Source organism: Myxine glutinosa, chromosome 6 (genome assembly GCF_964187855.1).
Source record: "Myxine glutinosa chromosome 6, kmMyxGlut1.1, whole genome shotgun sequence".
Lineage (NCBI taxonomy): Eukaryota > Metazoa > Chordata > Myxini > Myxiniformes > Myxinidae > Myxine > Myxine glutinosa.
Window position 1 is genome coordinate 33,904,645 of NC_136266.1, and position 23,983 is coordinate 33,928,627.

At 43.6% G+C, this 23,983-nt stretch overlaps 1 protein-coding gene across 1 annotated transcript in view; it reads left to right on the forward strand.

Moving 5' to 3' along the window:
• SHCBP1 (SHC binding and spindle associated 1) overlaps window positions 1-23,983 on the forward strand; it is a 149,080-nt gene that overhangs the window by 54,381 nt on the left and 70,716 nt on the right. Inside the window, exons 3-4 of the mRNA XM_068119310.2 lie at window positions 858-973; window positions 23,609-23,811. Of these exons, the coding sequence (XP_067975411.2) occupies window positions 858-973; window positions 23,609-23,811 (319 nt within the window). The remainder of the gene's footprint in view (window positions 1-857; window positions 974-23,608; window positions 23,812-23,983) is intronic.

The window sequence follows — 23,983 nt, forward strand, 5'->3', positions numbered from 1 at the left end:
TGATTTTCTTGGGCAACATTTTACAGATTATATTACTCCTTATTAGCGTCATTTGCTGAGGTCGTGGCTGTCACTTATACAGTTCCCTATGTAGGTTACTGGCAGGAATTAGGAATTTGTTCATTGTGCCGACGATAGCTCGCGTACTCTTTGCAAATTACATCGTGGAATCTTTAACGTCCACAAACTAATGTCAGATGGGACGCCCAGTTTAACGTCTGTCCTCGGGACACATTGATTAATCCACCCTTCCAGAGAAACACTAGGATGACAGTTTATAGCTGGGTTGCGATATCAAGCCAGGCTAGCACCCTTAGGCTTGGAGGAAAGTGTGTGTACCTCGAGGACCATCTTGCCAGCTCAATATCACTCTTCCGGTTGCTTTTTATGAATGATTGTGAATCTGATAAGTCTTTGAAGCAATGACAGACATCCTGTCCTTTTTGTGGTAATCTACAAGAATCATTCTTTCCCTCAAATATTTCAGAGTACAATTTGTCACATGCCGTTGCAATCCAATTATCACTTTGGTTGATCGATCTGAAAGTTCAAGGCCAGATGAAAGTCAGACTACTTGACATTGGCAAAAAGTTGTTTTTTTCTTTTAAAAGTCCATCTTTTTGCTTCAGTGTTTCCTCACTGGCTTACTGATCAACCCTCATAATTTTGTCATCGTTTGCTCTGAGCGCTCAATTATTATCGATTGACAATGCGACGTACTGGATCAAATGAAAACGTTAATTTACAGCTATCCTGAAAGGTCAGGCAGTCATGGCATCAAATGTTCATTACATTGACATGCCTGCCTGTCCCTAAAGAGCAGTTACTGGATTCCAGGGGCGTGCTCTTCTTGACAGGTGATTGCAAGACATGTGAAATTTACAGCTTCATTGCAGACTACTTGGAGGAAATGCTGGAACCTGAGGGATGGCAGGCCATCTGGGTTGCAGAAGGATCCAGCCTTCTTATTGATGTAAGTGCTGTTGAGAGTTCACCCTCTGTTTCAAAGATTATTTTACATCTTGTTACCTTGTATAAATACCTTTTATTCAAATATATATATATATATATGTATATATATATATATATATATATATATATATATTGTTGCGGGTCGCGGACAAGATGTTATTTTGACCGAGCGGTGGTGTATTACCGCGACCTAACAGTTCCCCCGATTCTTCCCCAACTCACCCGATTCACCCCAAACTTTGGCCGTATCGCACCGCAGCTGCCCAATCTGGAAAACTCTAATACGACCGAATGCAAAGAGGAAAAGGAATAAGATGAGAAGACGGACAGAAGAGTATTTGGATTTATTATTTGCACATATAAGTAGGAAGCAAGCAGTCACGTTTATTTACAACACATAAGACGCAGGTGACACAGTGCAATCTTTAGCTTATACAGACTTAATTACCTACCCAGGACAGAACAAACGAAGACGACTCACACAGGGAATGATGACAGGAATTGGCTGGAAGGAAAGTCCACTGGGTCCGGCAGCACGATCCGCACGTTGGGCAGCCGCCGTTCCTTCGCGGCCCTGCTCCGAACTGCCGTCCAGGTCCCTAAGCGGTTGGCGAGCGTTGTTGCTGCTGCTGCTGTAGACGCTGCCGCTCGCGAGCAAGGTGACGAATAGCAGGCTTGGTGCTTCCTTGAATGATCTCTGCTTGTTGGACCTCACAACTCAGCTCTTTCTTGGACCCTCTCTCTTCTCAGCTCATCTGCCTTGGACCTCCTCTCGTCTCAACGGCTTGGACTCCCTCTCGTCTGCCTGTAAAAGCTCATCTGCCTTGGGAAACGCCCTGCCGTGGGTTATATAGGCCCCGCCCCTCAACCTTTGCGAACCTCCCCGATAGCTCTTCCTCCGCCCTCCCTAGCCAAACCCCTGGCTCATGGTTGGTCGAGTGGGGCTGGCTCACTCCTCCCCTCTATGACGAGGTGGAGACACGCCTTTCTTCTCCGACCCTGCCTCGTGGTCAATGGCGGTTATTGGAGGGGAGGTAATTGCCAATCGACGAAAAGGGGGAATGGAGGTTTTGGGAATGGGAATGAAGGGAATCTATCTCTTTCACTGGTGCAATGGAGTATTTCAATTAATGGGAGACACAGCCTTACCCTAAAACACAGAATAAGATATAACTATCAAACAGGGGTATTCTATTATTGGCTGACGTGTATGCTTGTGGACTAATTATGAGACGCCCTTTTGACCTTTACACAGCTCCGGAGGCAGGAGGCGCAGACTCGAGCACTATTCATCACCAATTTACCACAATACAACACAATCAAAAAAAATACAGTCCTCATATCCGCAACACTGCACCCTCCTCCTCTTAGGCACGGCCCGGGCCTACAACTTTTTATTTAGTGTGACACGTAGGTGTAGTTCCCTCTACTTTTAACCTGACCCTGAGTGCGACAGTTTTTAAAACATAAATAAATGTGTCCCGCTGCTCCATTGCACCCTGCCTAACAGACTTACGCCCACAGTTAACCGAATTGCGGAATGGTCTTCAAACTATACACTGACGGTGGGGAGCATTATTTACAATGACGCTATTTTTATTTACAAAACTAACCCAGGACCTGTAATTATTCTTTCTGGGGGGGAGACAGTCTGCTCTGCATCAATGCACCATTAAAGCACCCAAAAACGCACCAATACACACCCAAGCACCAATCGGTGCAGTCACCATTGTTCAAGAATGTTCAACAATAAAAAATAAATCAACAACCCCTAACCCTGCAGGTGATCTCTTGCTCTTCGGCTCCCTCTGCTGGTTATTATTATTGTCTTCCAGTTGTTGTCTTTCTTTCATTTTCTTACTGGCGGCCTATTTGCAATAAAGCTTGCCCAAACGTGTCCATTTTATTTATTTTATTTATGGCCCACAGGGCCGACTACGTGTGGTTCACCTGTGGGGCATCGGTGCCCTGTGGCCAAGGTCCGCCAGCAAGATTTCGGGCCCTCATGGCCGGTTCCAGCAGAGGGGCCATGCCCCAACCCATGGGGTCCATAAGTGGTGCTCGGCCACAGACATGTGGTCCATAATGTGGTGCATCGATGCAGACAGCTGGTTCTGAGAGTTCCGGGCGCACAATGGCCGACTCACGCACGCTCCCCTCGGCGCCCAATGGCGCGGCGCACAGGTCATGTGGGAGACAAAAGGGGGACAAGAGAAATGAGCGAGGGGTACGGTCACAAGGGTACACGTCAATAAGGCAATGCAAGGCGAAATGCGTACGGAGAGCGAAATGAGAGAGCTCGTCCCTACCGTACGTCACCCCCCTGTCACCTACACTACCCTTGCCCTCACCCCATATGTACAAAAATCTACACATTACCAATCCGTCGCTACCGTCACGTCTTCCCCTTATTTCCCTTACTAGGGCGTGCCCGTACTATATATATATCTAAAATTATATCCCCCCCCTCTATTTACATGAAATGGTTTGGTCCATTCGCAAAGCCAAAGCGAACGGCTTGCGAGTACGGTGACAATCCCCCCCCCCCCCTCTATTTACATGAAATGGTTTGGTCCAAAGCGAACGGCTTGCGAGTACGGTGACAATCCCCCCCCCTCTATTTACATGAAATGGTTTGGTCCAAAGCGAACGGCTTGCGAGTACGGTGACAATCCCCCCCCCCCTCTATTTACATGAAATGGTTTGGTCCAAAGCGAACGGCTTGCGGAGTTTGGTAAAGAAATCGCCATAGCGTGCACAAACGCGCAGGAAAGCGAAAGAATCGCAAATTAGTTTTAATTAGTTTTAAAACATAGTTTAACGCCAACATAGCGGCAACATAGTTTGCCAACGTGAAATAAATGAATACGCTCTCAAATGTGCCGTCCGAGGCAGAGTCTGTTCGCCACGTTCGGCACACGTGATAACTCGCTGCTCTCTGATTGGTTGAATCGTTTTTTGGACATAGCTCGGTAACTACTTGTCCGATTAATATGAAACCTTGAAAAGGCACATCCTCGGGTCCCCAGCAATATACCTGGCAAGTTTCAAGTATATCGGACCCGTGGTTGTCGAGAAACAGCGGCCACAGACACACAGACATACAGACATACAGAGATTACTGGAATTATAGATAGATACCAAATTCGTCTTCACTCCCCCACTATCCAAAATTTGCCATCACCCAATTCGTCATCAATCCTCATAAGGAGGAAGAGATGGAACAACAAAGCACAATGTCACACCCACGTCATGATGCGTCTCACAATCCAAACATTTGCACAGTAAAAAATAATCAAAACATGGCATGGTGTGGAGTACCTGTCACCTCAGGTGAGTGGATGCAGATGGTGTGAGGAGATCCTTCTTCCTAACTATCCTCTAAATGACTTTAACACACTTTACACTACCCGGGGTCTTTCCCTGCCAATCCATTGGCCACTTACACTATGGGTTCTAAAAACCAATTCCCATTGACCAAACTGTGGTGCTTCTCAATTTGGGGTCTCACTCCCCCGATTCATCTCCCGGTGCTCTCGCACAATTTCTGGGCTGTGACGTGTAGCTCTCCCAGCAGGTCTACCCACCTGCACACCTCCACCACTGCAGTTGCCACCCGAGCTTACCTAGCTCCTTAACCTAACCTATCTACTGGGGAAGGCCCCTCCTGGCTCTGTCACCCCTTGGTGCCCTCTGGCACTGGGCTACCCGGGTCCGTCCTCCGGATCCTCGGGCCCCATCCACAACAACTACTACCGGCTCCCAGAGCCCACCTGCGGCCCCACCTGGCCGACATCCTCACAATGGTGGAGTGCTCAAACCAACTACACACACTAACAGGCTACACGCCCAGCCATTTCCACAACACTAATGCACCCATCCAAATACCATTCTTCCACTCGCACCACAGATGCCAATATCCAACCACAATTTACCTATACCCTCTTACCTAACACTTACACTACCCGCCCCGGGTATCCGTGATGGGGGTCCATCCTTCCCCCATTCACACCTTCGCGCCATCCACTCCACTCCACAGTTTTCCACCATACTCACTCCACGACCATCCATTCCAATACTCCATTTATTCCACACTACCATTCTCCATACCTGTTGTTGCACACCTGTGCACTCACACCTGGTGCCACCTGCACCCTCCTCCTCTTCCTGGACCATTGGGTCAGCACAATACACAACCACCTTCACTCACTCATACACTGCTCCACACACCTGTTCAGTTGCACACCTGTGCAATCACACCTGTTCAATCCTCAAACACACGGCATCATCTCATCTAACTACTCCCCTCTGAACCTCGTCGTCGCACCTCCTCTGCCACCTGCAAACTTTTTATTTGGTTGGTGAGCACCTCATCATGATTTGAACACAGACCTTGTACATATTCCATGACTTCCTCCTTTATCTCCCTCTTAGTTTCCCTCCGTCTCTTCTTAATTTCACTCGCCCCTTCTTCCACCTCCTCTAATTTTTCCTTTACTTCCTTCATCTCCCTGTGCGCCCCCTCTATCTCTTCCTCTAACGCCACTTTAACCGTTTCTATGTGCATCCTCACCTCTCGGTCCTTCGTCTCCATTACTTCTGTCACCTCCTCCAACTTCTTCGTCAACCCCTCATGTACCATCTGACATTCCTTTTGTGTCGCTATTAATTCGTTCTTAATGTCTTTTTGTGTCGCTTTTAACCCCCCGATTATTGCCGTGTTCTTTTCCACTTGGTCCGCTAGTTCCCTTTGTCCTACTGTCAGCTGTTCTACTTCCTCCGTCAGATCTTCTATTCCCCCTTGTAACTCTGCCGTCACATTTCTCACCTCTTTCTCCATACGCTTCTCACCTCGCTTTACCTCCTCGCGTAGCCCCGAGACCTCCTCACTTACACCTCGTCGTATCTCCTCTTTCATCTCCTCCCTCTCTTTTGTAGATGCCACCCTCATCTGTCCCAATTCATCCCTCTGAGCATCCAGTTTACTTTCTAACCCGATTTGCACCTCCTCTATCTGGTTCCCCATTCGTTTGATTTCCCGGGCAGATTGTTCCCCTATTTCCCGCAATTTGTCCTCCATCCTATTTTCTAACCCCATTAACCCATTTTCACCTCTTTTATCCCGTTGTCTAACCCCTCAAAATTATTGTCTAACTTCTCACCGGTACCCCTCGCTTCGTCCCTCATTACCCCCAATTGCTCACTCTGAGCATCCATCCGGTTCCCCATTTGTCCCATTCGCTCACCCTGAGCATCCATTTTTGCTTCTAGCCCCATATTTGCCATTAGTATGGCTGCATTAATCTGCGCCATGAGGTCCCGCACATCAATTCCCGCTATTTGCGCAGCGGGCGCGGCTACCCCGCGCTCGTGCGAGCTGCCACTTTCTGCGTCTGATACCACGTGCGCGAGAGCGCCATTTTGTGCGTCTGATACTCCCTCAACCGCCTCCTCATTGCTCCCCTCCATTTGATCCTGGGTTACTCCTAACCCCTCCTCTAGCTCACCCACCGGCATCCGATCGCCTTGACCAGCCATGGCGCGATTTCAAAATTCGGGTTTTCCTTTACAACAACACAAATTTCCAGCATTTTGTAATTTTGAGCGCGTTAAGCGCGCTTCGGGCCTCGTATCCCACTCCTCGACACCAATTGTTGCAGGTCGCGGACAAGATGTTATTTTGACCGAGCGGTGGTGTATTACCGCGACCTAACAGTTCCCCCGATTCTTCCCCAACTCACCCGATTCACCCCAAACTTTGGCCGTATCGCACCGCAGCTGCCCAATCTGGAAAACTCTAAAACGACCGAATGCAAAGAGGAAAAGGAATAAGACGAGAAGACGGACAGAAGAGTAATTGGATTTATTATTTACACATATAAGTAGGAAGCAAGCAGTCACGTTTATTTACAACACATAAGACGCAGGTGACACAGTGCAATCTTTAGCTTATACAGACTTAATTACCTACCCAGGACAGAACAAACGAAGACGACTCACACGGGGAATGATGACAGGAATTGGCTGGAAGGAGAGGAAAGTCCACTGGGTCCGGCAGCACGATCCGCACGTTGGGCAGCCGCTGTTCCTTCGCGGCCCTGCTCCGAACTGCCGTCCAGGTCCCTAAGCGGTTGGCGAGCGTTGTTGCTGCTGCTGCTGTAGACGCTGCCGCTCGCGAGCAAGGTGACGAATAGCAGGCTTGGTGCTTCCTTGAATGATCTCTGCTTGTTGGACCTCACAACTCAGCTCTTTCTTGGACCCTCTCTCTTCTCAGCTCATCTGCCTTGGACCTCCTCTCATCTGCCTGTAAAAGCTCATCTGCCTTGGGAAACGCCCTGCCGTGGGTTATATAGGCCCCGCCTCTCAACCTTTGTGAACCTCCCCGATAGCTCTTCCTCCGCCCTCCCTAGCCAAACCCCTGGCTCATGGTTGGTCGAGTGGGGCTGGCTCACTCCTCCCCTCTATGACGAGGTGGAGACACGCCTTTCTTCTCCGACCCTGCCTCGTGGTCAATGGCGGTTATTGGAGGGGAGGTAATTGCCAATCGACGAAAAGGGGGAATGGAGGTTTTGGGAATGGGAATGAAGGGAATCTATCTCTTTCACTGGTGCAATGGAGTATTTCAATTAATGGGAGACACAGCCTTACCCTAAAACACAGAATATGATATAACTATCGAACAGGGGTATTCTATTATTGGCTGACGTGTATGCTTGTGGACTAATTATGGGACGCCCTTTTGACCTTTACACAGCTCCGGAGGCAGGAGGCGCAGACTCAAGCACTATTCATCACCAATTTACCACAATACAACACAATCAAAAAAAATACAGTCCTCATATCCGCAACAATATATATATATATATATATATATATATATATATATATATATATATATATATATATATATATATATATATATATATATATGTACTTCCTTTTTATTTACGTTTTTGTTTATTCATTTTAGTAAATAACTATTGGGTTTGACTTCACTGTGTTTGTAGTTGACGATTTGCATTTGTATTCTAAAAGCTTTTCTATCGAGTTGAACTCGTTGTTGGACCAGATTCCGAGCTTGAGGGATGTGTCTGGGCCTAATTAACCCACTAAATGCTTTGTCTATCACTCATGCAGTTGATATGGGGCTAAAGGGTACAGATGATGATGCCACAGGTGAATTAATGGGACGATGACCTTGCATGCATTTTGACAGTCCTTCATTATTAAGCATTCTGACCTTCAGTGTTCAACTCAACTCAGGACCGTTTTGAATCCTTTTAACTTTCTACCATTTTCATCTGCTTCTGCAAACACCCCCACCCTCCCCTCTTTCTTTTTGAAAGCCTTGTATTGAACGGCTTAGACGTCACTTTGTGCTGAGCAAAGTTGTTTTGATGACCTGTGCTTCCAAAGGTTAAATTGAGGCTTTTTAAAATTAGTTTTGTCGTTTTTTTTTAATACATGATGTAAGGAGCATGTGTACATCATGTGCATCAACATAAGGACTTTTGGACACGTCAATGTATTCTCGTAAGAATTGCAATGACATTACTAGATGTAAAAATCAACACTGTATTTTGATTTGGAACCTTTCATCCCAGCAACAGGAACTGTGATCGGATGAGAATACTGAGCAGATAAACTCAAAAATAGATTTCTTTCTCCTGTAAATATAAATTTTGAAGTGCATCTTTTACAATCTAGTCTTCTGATCTTATTCCTCTCCTTCTCTTTCCTTTGTAAGAGCTGAGGTCCAACAGCACCAGGCTTCTGCTCTGCCTCGAGTACAATACTCCTCCACTTCCCTCTGTCGTCAGCCATCTCTCTCCACTCTCCAACCACCCCCACCTTATTGATATCACTCCTCACACAATCTTCGCATCTCGAACACGATCCACCTGTTTTTCTCCTACCTCAACGTATCTGCTATCTTTTCCATTCTCTCCTCCTTCATCCGCACCAAGTGTCCAGCCCAGTTCAGCCGGCTTTTTGCTATTTTCCCCGTCAAGCTCATCTGCACACCAATCTCCCACCTCAGTTCATCCATCCTCCTTCTGCCCGCCCTCTTCACTCCCACAAGCCTCCTGATCCAGTTCTCACAGAAGCGACCCAGTTCTTCTAATATTATTTCAAAAACGTTTTGTTTTTATTTTGTTTTTTTTTGGTTTTGGCTCTCTCGACTGATATGCTGTGCATGCTCATCAGACATATCACTTTCCTTTATACCTGCCTTTATACCATCAGACATATCACTTGTATACCCTATAGATATTTTACTTAATCTTTTTCTTGATCATAATTTTAGATTACTTACATTTTTCCTTTGCCTTCAAGATCATGACTGCCTTTCCATTCTTCAGCCATCCTTATGAGTTTATCTTCACAAATTTTGTAGAATGCTGCGAAGGCAAAACCCCCATCATTTGAATGACAGTTGTTTAGGTATTTGCATGACGTTCCTAACTTTAATGGTCTTTTCACTCGTATGTCCAAGGAGGATATGCTTGTTATAAGACTGTTGACACTCTACTTGTATGTCTCAAGTTCTGCTTGATAGATTTGTGTCGAAGTGCATTTTTCATCATTGTCCATAAGAGCCGTGTTCCTCAGTCAGTTTCCTGAACAATATTCCTCCAAGTAGACCATCCTCCTTTCAACCTGGTGTGCCCAAATTCTCCTCTAATCTCACCTCACATTCTGTTCCTCTGGTGTCCTCAGATCATGCCCTTTTTTTTTTCTTTTCTTTTTTTGTATACAGAATCGAGGCCCGTGTAAGAGCTAACACATTGAACATGAAAACATGCACAGACACATAAAACATACAATGAAGGGAGCGGGAGACAAGAGGGGGAGAGAGAGGGAAGCACACAAGCACAACAACAGTAGAGAACAGGGACGTCGGTAGATCTGTGGAAGGGGGAGGGCTAGGGGAGGAGGGGTACATTAGGGTGGGTCTTAAAAATGAAAGTTGGAAAAGTCATGCTCCTAACACTTAAACAAATTTGTATGAATGAAAAATCCCTTGTGGTGAAATTTTAAACCATTTGGATTAAATTTATGGGATGCACACGGAGTTTGTAATTTCACATATTTGGCTCGCTTAAATGTTTGGAGTTGATTATTTATTCTCCAGCGCTATACTTGTGATTTTGACCATTACAGTTGACCTATGACCTTGCTATATATATATGCTATATGTACTGCACATTTTGAAGTTGTTTTTAATTCAATTGAATGCAGTACAGCTGTACTCTGGTGTATGCAGTTGCTCTAATTGAAGAGTACAATCTTCTCCTGACAAGGGATTAACAGCAAACCCAGTATCTGCTTCAAGTTGTGACAGAACATCGCAAGAGGTTTCCCGATTGCAGGAAATCGACGCTTATCGGGCACAAACATTGAGTGGCTGGCAACCATCAGTCACTGTGCAACCCCTAAAACTTGATGTATTCAAAAAAAATTTCACAGGCAGAAGTTTTACCTCTATACCAAAAAAATTAAAGGATAGGAGTAAAACAATTCTTTTTTTTTTCTTTTTTTTTGCCTTATGTAGCTGAGAACCACCTTATGCCTTATGTAGCAGTTATGTAGCTAGGGTACATGGTATAAAGCAAATGAACACTTCGAGGAATTTCAGGAAAGAAGTTGGGGATTGAAAGAGGTGGATTTGGGGTGTTTTAACGGAGATAGAAAAGATCAAGGTTTTGGATGGGGGAAGATGAGAGATGGTGGTGAACAGCTGTTTTAAAGACCTGGAGGGAGGAGTGGGATTGAAAAGAGTGTGGGAGATTGTTCCAGAAGCAGGAGAAAAGAGGAGTGAAAGAGTGAAGGTGAGCAGAGAGTCTTGATTTTGGCAGTTTCACCAGAAGATGGTTTCTGGCAAATCTTGTAAGTCCTGCAGGAATATTTGGAGGACAGAGCTGGGGGAGCTAGGCCGGCGAGGAGTCAGTAGAAGACAGAAAGACCACCAAACAAACCTGCCTGTGGTGAGAGAGAGAGAAAGGCTCTCAGAATCTGGTTCATCGTGGGAGATGCCAATGATTCTGTGTACTCCTCTTCCTGAAGTGCTCTCACCTTTTGGTAGGCTCATTATTTCCATCAGCAACACCTTTCTCTGTCATTGGCTCTCATTTGCATGTTTGTTTTTTTACCTCCATCACCGAAGGTGGTTGGGGGTTATGTTTTCACCATCTCTTTGTTTGTTTGTGAACAAGATATCTGAAAAAGTTGTATACTGATCTGGACGAAATTTGGCGGAGAGGTAGCGCATGTGACAAGGACGAAGTGATTAGATTTTGGTGAAGATCTGGATTCGGATCCGGCTAGTATAATTTTTTCGTGATTTTTCACCATTGGGAGATTAGGCCAAAAACTGTACATAGCAGGACATCTCAAAAAAGTTATAGAAGGATTTGGATGAAACTTGGTGGACAGTTTGTGTGTGTTACAAGGACTAATCAATTCGAATTTGGTTAAGATCTGAATATGGATTCGGATACGAGAATTATTTAATCTTATTAAGCGATTCTTCACCATTGAGAGATCGGGCGAAAAGCGATAAATATAACATTGTGGCGGACACAAAAGCCCACTGGCGTGGTGACATCATTCCACGCACCAAGTGGGCGGTGGCCACGCCCGAGGGGTAGGCGTGGCCTCATGATATACACCGGGCGACCAGCCCGGAGGAGTTCAGTGTTACAGTGTAGTCTTACAATAAAGACGTTTATATGTTACCGCTTGTCCGCTTCCTCCTTGCTCACAAGCAGCGCGCGTAACGCCGCGCTTTAACATGATATTTAAAAAAGTTGTGTACGAGTTATGTCGAAACTTGGGCAATGAGTTGGTTTGATGACAAGAACAACCCGATTAGATTTTTGTTCAGGTCCGAATCCAGATCCAGCCTATCAGTGGGATACAAAGCATAAACTGTTCAGCCTGGCGGAGGTATGCGTTTTGCCGAGTTCCGTTCTCATTTTAGTATCTGCCTTCATGTTTCATCCAATCTAAAAACATCATTCTCTGTCTTCCTCTCTTCTTCTGCCCTTCTATCCTACCTTCGATCACCTCTTTCAGCCATACATCTCTTCTCAAAATGTGAGCACGCCAGTTTTTCTGTCGCTTCCAAATTGTTTCAATCCAACACCTCCTTTCCCACACCAACTCAATAACTTCTTCATTTATTTTCTGTTCAACCCATCCAATCTTTCATTCTTTGCCAAACTTTCTTCCAACTTATTGACGTACTCCTTCTCAAGATACATACATCTGAGTCCTGAGACCCATACAGCACCACATGTCATATCAGGGTTTTTACTATATAACCTTTTTTCAGCTGCAGTTTGTTGAAACTTTCTCATAATCAAGTTTCACATAAGCAACTTTCCCTTTCTTTTGATTAAAACTTTTGGCTATAGTTTTCTGGTGTATTGATGACATTTGGCATTGTTGATGACGTTTAGCATCCTCACTCACCAAGCTTTCAGATCTGTTGGAGTTTATCTCCATCTATGTTAATCGTCAACATTTTACCTGCATCCTTGCTAACCTTCATTACCCTGGTCTTTCTTTGCTTACCTTACCTTCCATAACCTTACCTTCAATATCTACTGTTGAATAACCTATGGGCCAATATTTCAGTGTTAGAGTGCATGCCTCTGCCAGACTGAATGGTTGTTTACGTTTTGTAATCCTACTGATAGAGTGATAGGCCGGATCTGCATCCGGAACCTAACAAAAATCAAATTGGCTTGTTCTTGTTGCCTAGCCAACTCGTATTCTTGTTGGCACCATCTCTCATTGGTGAAGAATCACTTAGAAAATTATATTATCCATATCTTCACCAAAAGCTAAACAATTTGTCCTTGTCGCACACCCGACCTCTCCACCAAGTTTCATCAGAATCCGTCCATAACTTTTTGAGATATCCTGTTCACGAACAGCCAAAACAGGGTTAAATATGTAAAATCAATTTCTCATTCCAAACAGAGATCCACATTTGTGAATATAAAATTATAACTTATTTCAATGATGAGTGGTTGCAAATGTCACATGAGTAATACCTTTAGAAAGGCTATCTCAGTTGTTTGAGAAAAAAGTAAAGGCTTGGACGAACTTGTAATTGCACATTGCCTTCATAAAGTATTCACACCCCTTGCCATTTTTCACATTTTGTTGTTTTAGCTTGAATTAAAAATTGATTAAATCGAGTTGTTTTTTTTGTCACTAATTGACACATAATACCCCATAATTTTGAAGTGGATTTTTTTTCGACGTTTTTACAAAATATTTAAATAATAATATGCAGAAATATCGAATATACATATATCCTTTCAACCCACTGAGTCAATACTTCATAGATGTGCCTTTGACAGTGATTACAGCTTTGCATCTTCTTGGGTATGTCTCTGTCAGCTTTGCACATCTGGATTTGGGCAGTTTCTCCCATTCATCCTTGCAGATTTGCTCTAGCTCTGTCAAGTTTGATGGGGAGCATCGGTGAACAACAATTGTCAAGTCTTTCCACAGATTCTCAATGGAATTCAAGTCTGGGCTTTGGTTGGTCCATGCAATGACTTTCACATTCTTGTTCTGAAACCATTCCAGTGTTGCTTTGGCTGTATGTTTGGGGTCATTGTCCTGTTGGAACGTAAATCTTTGCCGCAGTCTAAGGTCTTTTGCACTCTGAAGCAAGTTATCCTCGAGGATTTGTCTGTATTTGGTTCCATTCATTGTTCCCTATAACCTTACAAGTCTCCCAGTCCCTGCTGCTGAAAAGCATCACCTTAGCATGATGCTGCCACCACTATGCTTCCCGGTAGGGATGGGGTTAAATGGGTGATGAACTGTGCTCTATTTCCACCAGACATATCACTTTTCGTTAAGGCCAAAGAGTTCAATTTTCTTCTCATCAGATCACAGAATATTTTGCCTCATGCTCTGAGTCTTTCACGTGCCTTTTTGCAAACACCAAGCATGCTGTCATGTGACTTTTCTCAGGAGTGGCTTCCATCTGGCCGAGATTCCCATGAAGCCTCTCTCCTATAAAGCCGAGATTTGTGAAGTGCTGTAGATACTGTTGTCATTCCGGCAGGTTCTTCCATCTCAGCCAAGGAACTCTTTAGTTCTGAGTGACTGGTCATTGGCTTCTTGGTCACCTCCCTGACCAAGGTCCTTCTTGCCAGGTTGTTCAGTTTGGTCGGATGGCCATCTCCAGAAAGAGTCTGGTTAGTTTAATTTTTTTTTTTCTATTTGCTAATGATGGAGCTCACTGTGCTCTTGGGAAATTTCAACACTATAATTTTTTTAGATGCTTCCCCAGATCTATGCCTTCTCACAATTCTATCTCAGAATTCTAAGGACAGTTTCTTGAAGTTCATGGTGGAGTTTCTGCTCTGTCATGCCCTGTCAACTGTGGGACCTTATAAAGAAAGTGGTGTTTCTTTCTAAATCATGTCCAATTAATTGAATTGGATACAGTGGACTCTAATGAAGTTGTAGAGACATCTCAAGGATGATCAAAGGAAATTGGATGCACCATTGCACCTGAGCTCAATTTGGAGTGTCATGGTAAATGGGTTGAATACATATTAACTCAAGATATTTCAGCTTTTCATTTTTAATAATTTAATTTTTTTAAATCAAAAAAAAATTCCACTTTGACATTATTGGGTATTATGTGCAGATCAGTGTCCTAAAAATTTTTTTATTCAATCCATTTTTAATTGAGGCTATAACACAACCAAATGTGAAAAAAACAAGTCGGGATACATTCAAAGTACACCATCCCCAGGCCAAATAAATAAATAAATAACATGTCCTCCAGCACGCGGCATTGCCGGGGCGCCTTCGGCTTTCGTTGCCCGGCGATCCCACCGTGTAGCACACAGACACGGTATTGGGAGCGCCCGATGTGCAATAATTGATTGATTAATTGCGTAATTAAAATAAATAATCGTAAAATAATTTCTTAATCAATTGGCTAATAGCTTACCTAAACCACCAGTCTTTCATCCGAAGCTGTAACTTTTTGAAAATTAATTAAATAATTATTTAATCGACAAATTAAATAATTGATTTATCAATAATAATTAGTCGATTAATTGATTAATCAAATCAAAAATATCATTTGTAACCAAATTACTTTGTCACTGTCATGTCCGAATATCAGCTTCCGAGCTGAAAAGATGCCTGTGATATTGCCCAGATAAGAAAGAAATAAATGAGTACATCATAAATCGATAATAATTAAATAATTAATCAATGAATTGATTAGTAAAAAATATATGTCGTTTTTGCCAAAGCACATGCTCACTATTGTGCCAAAATTTCAGCTTCCTAGCTCAAAGGATGGCTGAGGTATTGCCCAGACAAACCAACAATAAACAAGAAAGAAAACAAACAAACAAACAAACAACCGGAGTGAAAACTGAGTACTCCCTTTCAGCCCGCATAATCGACGGGCCCCCTTCAGTGCCCGGTGATGACGTCATGCAGCAACTGGAGATGCCATAGGAAAGGAGCGTCGTACAAAAGGTCAAGGGGTGTAAATACTTTCTGAAGACACTGTATGCTCATCCTTCATCAAATTTAATCTAGGTGGTATGTGGTACTTGCAGTTCGGCTTTTCTTGCAATATAAGTTCCTTCTTCATTGCACAACATTGGTTTTTTTACAATGGTGTAGTATATTTTTAATGAAAGAGCTAGTTAAGTTACAGCACAACCAAAACAATTGAAAATGGGTCCTTTTACCCTAGAAAAGCAAAAACGCTCTCTACAAAGAATGATTTTACTGTGGAAATGGCCTTGAAAGCCCTAAATTTTTATTCTTTCCGACCTTTGTGAATCTTGGCTGTAGGTCAACCTGATCTGTGGTTTCTCCTTGAAGGACTGGTCTGACCTTTTATGTGTTACTGCCGGTGATTTGGATTTTGTATTGTTCCTGCTTTCAAAGACCTATACTCTTTTTCACCAATTCATTCCTTATTTTATCCAAATGTCCTTCCCAGCTACCAAACCAATGCTCATATATTCCTATGTTGAAGCTACATCATTAATACAACGATTTTTCAGCTTAGATGTCCAGTCTAACTGATAATTGCTTCTGGTCTCGGAAAAATCCACACACACTGTGCCAATATCCCCAGACAACCACATCTAAGTCACAGCCCTATCTCAAAGCCGAGCTGTCCTCTTTTGACTTCCTATCGGACATACTCGGAGCTTAACCTTAGGCCAATCTCCAGTGAATGCTCCTCATCTTTTCTTTTACTCAGCAAGCATAGATTCTCCTCAGAGGTTGCTCTGTTTCCAATGTTCATATTTGTCAAGAAGGTGAGAGGCTACTGATCTGTCTTCAGCTGGTGCTAATTCAATCGCTTACAAAGATCAGTCACTAAATCTTTTTGGCCTCACTGTCGGTCAATGAAATTTCAAAGCTGCTCTTAAGATGCGGATGCCGTCTTGGCATTGTCCATAAAATCCAGACATTCCATTACGCTCTAACGCGTCACAACATATGAGGGACATTTAAAAGATTCTACAAACGAAATTCTCAAATGGTCTCAAGACGTGCCAACAATTTCATTTTTTAATGCATAACCAGAGCAAAGTCCATGGCATGCGATTGCAAATACCCACACTTTACACCTGAAGTAAATTTAAAAGATGGCAAAAGGTTCCACCAGGGATGAGTCGGTATCAAATTTTGGGTTAAAATACATTTCACGTTATGATCCCTGCTCTCTATGGGGCATGAATTGGGTGTGAAATCCAAAAAAGTTACTTGTTTTATGCATCCCCTAATGTTGATTGCATATAGAAAGTTTCATCTTAAAATTCGGCCATAATCAATTTTTTTGGAGTTTGACATTTTCACCCCACCCTAAAGGGCATAGCCATGAATGATACTGCTCTTGCAACTTCGTACCATGTTGTGACATAACTATAAAATTTGGTGGATTTCTGCACAATTGTTTAGGCGATAGCTAGCGTGACTGACGGACAGAGCCAATTGCAAAATATCCCCGTTTTTTCAAAAAGCATTGGGATAATAAGAAATATTGATAAATTATAAATTTCATGCATGCCTAGTTATACATTTTTTTGTGGTTGGGTGGCATGCTTTGAAGTAATAAAAATGGTGTTGCCAAGAGTGCCCTGGGAAGTTTCTCACTTGTCGGCAAGGTGTAGTACCTGTCAGCCCCCCTTACGAGGGTAACAGTCCGCAGCCATGCGGTTTAAATGGCAGATGGCTCTGCACATCTGGTGGATGAGTCCAGTCGACTCCAATAGCACGGGTGGATTAGGGTGAATTCCCCAACAGCCAGCAGAGGGACGGAGAAGAGTGGCGACTCCCCCATCTATACCACACACTTACCCATGTGTACCAGCCATAGAAAGGCAATATGAAGGCAATGCCATCATAGCCCGAGGAGACTCGACATAATCATCATATCAGTAAAGAATAACGTCAGTCCATATTGGTGACATTTGGTGGACCATGCTCCTTGACTGTCACAATAATGTTTCAGCTATCATGACATGGCAGTTATTATCTCGTAATTCCCATTTCAAAAAAAGATCTTGCAAGTTACCATTTTTTAAACAGACCCAAAAGTGAACATACACCGCATAATGTAGGTTCATAGAGCCAAAGAGCAGAAGGCTGGGGGGAATATTTCTTGAAAATTGGAAGACTTAAGGAATTGACACAAGAACAGAAAATCTCAGAGGTTTATATTGGATTATGAAAGGCTGCCACTTTAAATGAAGGATTTCAGCAGGGCTGAAACATGTTTTTGCAAACGAATGGAAAGTGGGATGATGGGAGCTCTCAGCATATATGGATATAGGTAATCAACAATGTGTAATGGACAACATTCAACCAAGGGTGGGCTGGGGAGAGCTGGCAGTGCAAGACCAGAATAGAGCTGCAGAGAAAAAAAGTAGAGGCCCACATCATGCTGACCAGCAGGAGTATTTCAAAATACCCATCCTGGACATTTCATCCCAATCATAACAATCATGACACAATGACATTTCATCCCAATCATCCGCAGCTCAATGGAATACTGTTCTCCCCTCTGGGCTGGTGCTCCACCTAGCTCGGCTTCACGCTGTTGAAACCAAAGCTTTCAGAATCATTGGAATCTCCCGTGATGAAGCTGATTCTGAGGGCCTTTCACTCACTCACCGCAGGCAGGTTGGTGGTCTTTCTGTCTTCTACCGACTCCTCTCCAGCCTTGCTCCCCCAGCTCTCTCTGTGCTCTGTCCCCCAAATATTCCTGCAGGCCCCACAAGATCTGCCAGAAACCCTCTTATGGTTAAACTGTCAAAATCAAGACGCAAGACTCACTGCTCACCTTCACTCCTTCATTCCTCTTTTCTCCCGCCTCTGGAACAATCTCCCACACTCTTTTCAATCCCACTCCTCCATCCAGGTCTTTAAAACAGCTGTTCACCACGATCTCTTATCTTCCCCCATCCAAAACTTTGATCTTTTCTATCCCCGTTAAAACAACCCAAATCCACCTCTTTCTATCTCCAACTTATTTCCTGAAATTCTTCGATCTGTTCACTTGCTTTATCTGTACCCCTTCCCTTGCCCTCCCCCTCTCTCTTCCACAGATCTACCGACGTCCCTGTTCTCTTCTGTTGTTGTGCCTGTGTGCTTCCCTCTCTCCCACTCTTGTCTCCCGCTCCCTTCATTGTATGTTTTATGTGTCTGTGCATGTTTTCATGTTAAATGTGTTAACTCTTACACGAGCCTCAATTCTGTATACAAAAAAAATGTTTTAGGTTTTTCTTTTCTCTGGGGGGATCAGTGGAGGACAATCAGCAACACCCTTTCCCCCACAAGGCACACCAATAGAAAGCAGGGCATTGCACCTTCACCTCTTTGTGAACCTGGAAGTAAAATCAATGATCTGAGCCTCGTTCCGACGAAGTTTGGAAACTTACCTGGCAACCAAAAAGAGTGCGTTTTTGTGATAGTCTCCTGGAGTCGATCGAATACGTCGACAGTGCCGAAATCATTTTTAAAACTTAATGTGAAATATGGACTGATTAATGAGGCCTTTGGAACATTCTGAATGCTTTGTGTGCCCATTAATACCAGAGGCTTGAACTTGGTCAGTTTGTTTGATACTCGAATACTTTTTTTTATCATGCTGATTGTAACTGACGGTTGACTTATTACTCTCATTTCTTCCTACAAAGATGCAAGGAGGTGATCCCCGTAAATTATAATAAATGTCGTTCATATAAATTCATTTTCCTGACTTTCATCATATTTAAAGCCTGGTGTTGGCTTAACGGTTAAGATGGTTGGCTGAAGATGTTAAAGTTTTGAGTTTGATTTGAGCCCATGCCCTGCCATTGAAATAATACCATGGGGGTTGGTTCAGACTGTCATTCTTCCGAGGTCAACAAAATGATTGCCAGATTACTGGTACCAGGGGCACTGCATCAGCGGCACAGCCGCACTTCCAGAAGATGATGAAATCAACAACCACAGGCTACATACGAAACCGCATCATAATAGAAGCACCTAGTACAGAGACTAAATTTTGGTGTTGCGATGGAAAACTATGGCGTTGGACAGAATGTACATTGAGCCAAACTTCCAATTAATACAATGCACAATTAACCCCTGTAAATCATAAAATAGTTTAGGTCCTGTCTGAATTGTTGGTACCAACATAATCTGAATTTTAAGTTGACATTTGACTTCCGTCCGACACCAATTTGAAAGTCCATCCCCTAACTATACTCATCTTGCATGGAATCTCCTTAAATTATTTCATGAGATGGACCCTAAATTACGAATTTCATGGACATGGGCCCTGAATTACGAATTTCACGGAGATGGGTCCTGAATTACGAATTTCACGGGGATGGGTCCTGAATTAGGAATTTCACGGAGATGGGTCCTGAATTACGAATTTCACGGAGATGGGTCCTGAATTACGAATTTCACTGAGATGGGCCCTGAATTACGAATTTCACGGAGATGGGCCCTGAATTACGAATTTCACGGAGATGGGCCCTGAATTACGAATTTCACGGAGATGGGTCCTGAATTACGAATTTCACTGAGATGGGTCCTGAATTACGAATTTCACGGAGATGGGTCCTGAATTACGAATTTCACGGAGATGGGCCCTGAATTACGAATTTCACGGAGATGGGCCCTGAATTACGAATTTCACGGAGATGGGTCCTGAATTACGAATTTCAGGGAGATGGGTCCTGAATTATGAATTTCACGGAGATGGGTCCTGAATTACGAATTTCATGGAGATGGGCCCTAAAATTACGAATTTCACGGAGATGGGCCCTGAATTACGAATTTCACGGAGATGGGCCCTGAATTACGAATTTCACGGAGATGGGCCCTGAATTACGAATTTCACGGAGATGGGCCCTGAATTACGAATTTTACGGAGATGGGCCCTGAATTACGAATTTTACGGAGATGGGCCCTGAATTACGAATTTCACGGAATGGGCCCTGAATTTCGAATTTCACGGAGATGGGCCCTGAATTACGAATTTCACGGAGATGGGCCCTGAATTACGAATTTCACGGAGATGGGCCCTGAATTACGAATTTCACGGAGATGGGCCCTGAATTACGAATTTCACGGAGATGGGTCCTGAATTACGAATTTCACGGAGATGGGCCCTGAATTACGAATTTCACGGAGGTGGGCCCTGAATTACGAATTTCACGGAGGTGGGCCCTGAATTACGAATTTCACGGAGGTGGGCCCTGAATTACGAATTTCACGGAGGTGGGCCCTGAATTACGAATTTCACGGAGGTGGGCCCTGAATTACGAATTTCACGGAGGTGGGCCCTGAATTACGAATTTCACGGAGATGGGCCCTGAATTACGAATTTCACGGGGATGGGCCCTGAATTACGAATTTCACGGGGATGGGCCCTGAATTGCGAATTTCACGGAGATGGGCCCTGAATTACGAATTTCACGGGGATGGGCCCTGAATTGCGAATTTCACGGAGATGGGCCCTGAATTACGAATTTCACGGAGATGGGCCCTGAATTACGAATTTCACGGAGATGGGCCCTGAATTACGAATTTCACGGAGATGGGCCCTGAATTACGAATTTCACGGAGATTTCATGGCAAACGGAAAAAATTGGCAAATTTCATTACTGAGGGATGTGTGGATGGCATGGATTGGAATATAATGACGCCTCTTTCTGGTCCACACACACATCCATCCTTCAGTTGCTGTGAGGTTTTTGAAGAAATAAATCAGAAGAATTGCATTGGATGAGCAGCCATTCTTGGCCTTTTGTCCCTACATCTAGAGCATGCAGTAGGAGTCTTGTGTCTGCTTCATGGTTTGACCACAAGGAATCTAGTACTTCATCATAAGATAACTCTCAACATCTAAACGGCCACCAGCTGTGATCAAAACTTTGCTGAATAGCTAGACTTTGCTTTATCCATCAGCTGCTAGGAAAATAAGTCAAGTTGGCCTTGTTTTCTGTGAAGTCTATGAAAAGGTGCTCCACTGCTTTGGAAGTGGGGATATCTGGATTGTCGATTTTACGCCTCTATGGTTTGTGATGGGTGGCTGACCTTTGGACTCTTGGCGCAACTTTAATGGAGTCTGACCTGTAGTGATCAAATCCAACATCTACCCTCGTGCAATCTTCAGTAAAGTGTTCAAACACTGAACTTGCAAATGCATCTGCCAGATGACCAAAAGTGTTCATTCCATGTACTTTCCTATGCTCTGTACAAGTTCCATACCATCTATTACGCAACGGGTTTTCATTCCAGTTGACTCCTGAAGCTGTTTCTCAGAGTGACCTGAGATGAAGAGTTCCATCTGGATTTGCATGTGATAGTGGGATTGATGTGAGCTCCTACTTCAGTAGTTTGTTTTTTTTCCAAATCGATCCTTCTACCACTTTCTGCAGGAGCCACAAACCTTTGAAAGATATCTGTCTTCCTTTATTGTATAATATTTCAATGAACTCTTAGACACCGCAGCAGACTTGACTTTCATGGTTGAAAATGTCTGAGTTTCTCTCCTTGATTCATTCAAATTATTTTGTGCCATTGTTTTCTAACGAGGACTGTTCCATAAACTTTTGAACTCTCTGCTGTCCACGTGTCTCCACATTCAGCAGGTCTTTCTCCACTTCCTCTGGTGCAACATCTTTAGTATATATGCACAATTGTTGAGGTCCTAGATGGCCCAACACACGGAAACACTCAAACAGCCCTGCAGTTAAATCAACATCCTCTGCATCTTGTAGCAATTACTTTGGTCCCATTTCAATGTGTTCACCATTACTCTCAGTTTTGATGCCCATCATCTGTCCCCTGCAGTCTCTGTTCTTGTGATGCCTACAAGTCCTCCTGCAATCTTTTCAAGCTTGTTGATATGCTCTAAGGCCTGGTCTGTTGATATTTGATTGAAAGCCTTGTTGGTTTTCTTTACAACAAAATTTCCCTCCTCCAACTCTTTGAATACCTTAGGTACATTCTCTTCCAGCTGGTGCATGTTGGTCAGGCATGTACTGTACTCCTACATATGAGTATATTCTAGCCCCAAAATGTCTATTTATTTAACCTAATTAGTCTTGGAGGTATAAATGCTCAAAATGGAAGTCTGGGGTCGTTTGCCCTTAATGACTTCTGGAAGGACCTTGCCACAGTTTCTGAGGAGACCAACACCCTGGAAGTGATGAGGAGGGTGTATCGAATAATTTAAGCATGATGGTCGCTTTTTCTCTCGCGGATAAAACAAAAAAGAAAATTTCAGGTGTACACCTCCGTACTATGCGGTAAATTACATCGATTCCGTCCGACACCAAAAACAAGATGTTTAAAACACCCTTTTAGTGGGTTGTATGTTTTACTGAGAAATGTTGGTTCACGAGTTATCAGTGACCACTATATTCGTCATGGGTGTGTGTCTGTCTGTCCGCAGCATAACTACCCAATGATATCATCCGATCTTGATGAAACTTGGGTGGGAGGTTGATATCATGATCTAGTTGTGTCCTGCGTAGAGTGGGCGTATTGCGCCCATTGTGGGCGGAGCGACGCCTGAAAAAGATGTCTTTTTAGGGGGTAATCGAGTTCAAGCTACATCTTCTCCGAGGGGTTTGGTGGAATCTGACAGGGGTTTCGATATGTGGTGAGGCCAATATCATGTGTCTAGCCCCACGGAGCTCGATTTTTCATTTTCGCCCCAAGGTCAAGGTCACAAGGTCACGAAATTTAGAAAAGTCTTTTTGATGGTTTTATTACATTGTTCACTTCCTGATAGGGTGAAATGTCGTACATGTTTTTATATTGTCACATACATCATGAAATACAAGTTTTCCAACAAATTTCAGAATCTTCGAACTTTGACCTTTGAAGGTCACAAAGGTCAAATTTTCAAAGTTGTCAGAATCAAACCGAATTTTCGGTATTGTGCAGCTAACTAGTCTCATAACAGATAATACATTCCTATTTATATATTTTCAATGTCGGTTTTGACCTTTGTCATTGAATACCGCTCGCTCGTGAACCATCGTCATCTCCTGACTTGTTTTAACTATTTTTTGCTCTACAAGATAACTGTGTCATCTTGCAGGTATGTGGGCTGAGTGAGAATAGCCTTGAGGTGTACGGCCGACCTTCTGTTCCCCATCTATACTCTGCCTCTGCTGAACCTCCAGCTCGTATGGCAATGCTGCTGGAACAGGGCAAGGCCTATATTCCCATACAACAGCTGTGGGTTGTTTATGATGAGAGAGGACGCTTCGAGCGTGCATCGCTTGCCCTTGAACACATCCGGTATGATACTTCATCATGATTCACCTTTATGTTTGTGTTCTTGTCATGCTTCATTTTTACCTCCGCAACCTAAGGTGGATGGAGGTTATGTTTTTACCCCTGCCTGTCTGTCTGTTTGTCCTTTTGTCCGTTTGTGAACAAGATATCTGAAACAGTTCTGGACGGATTCGGA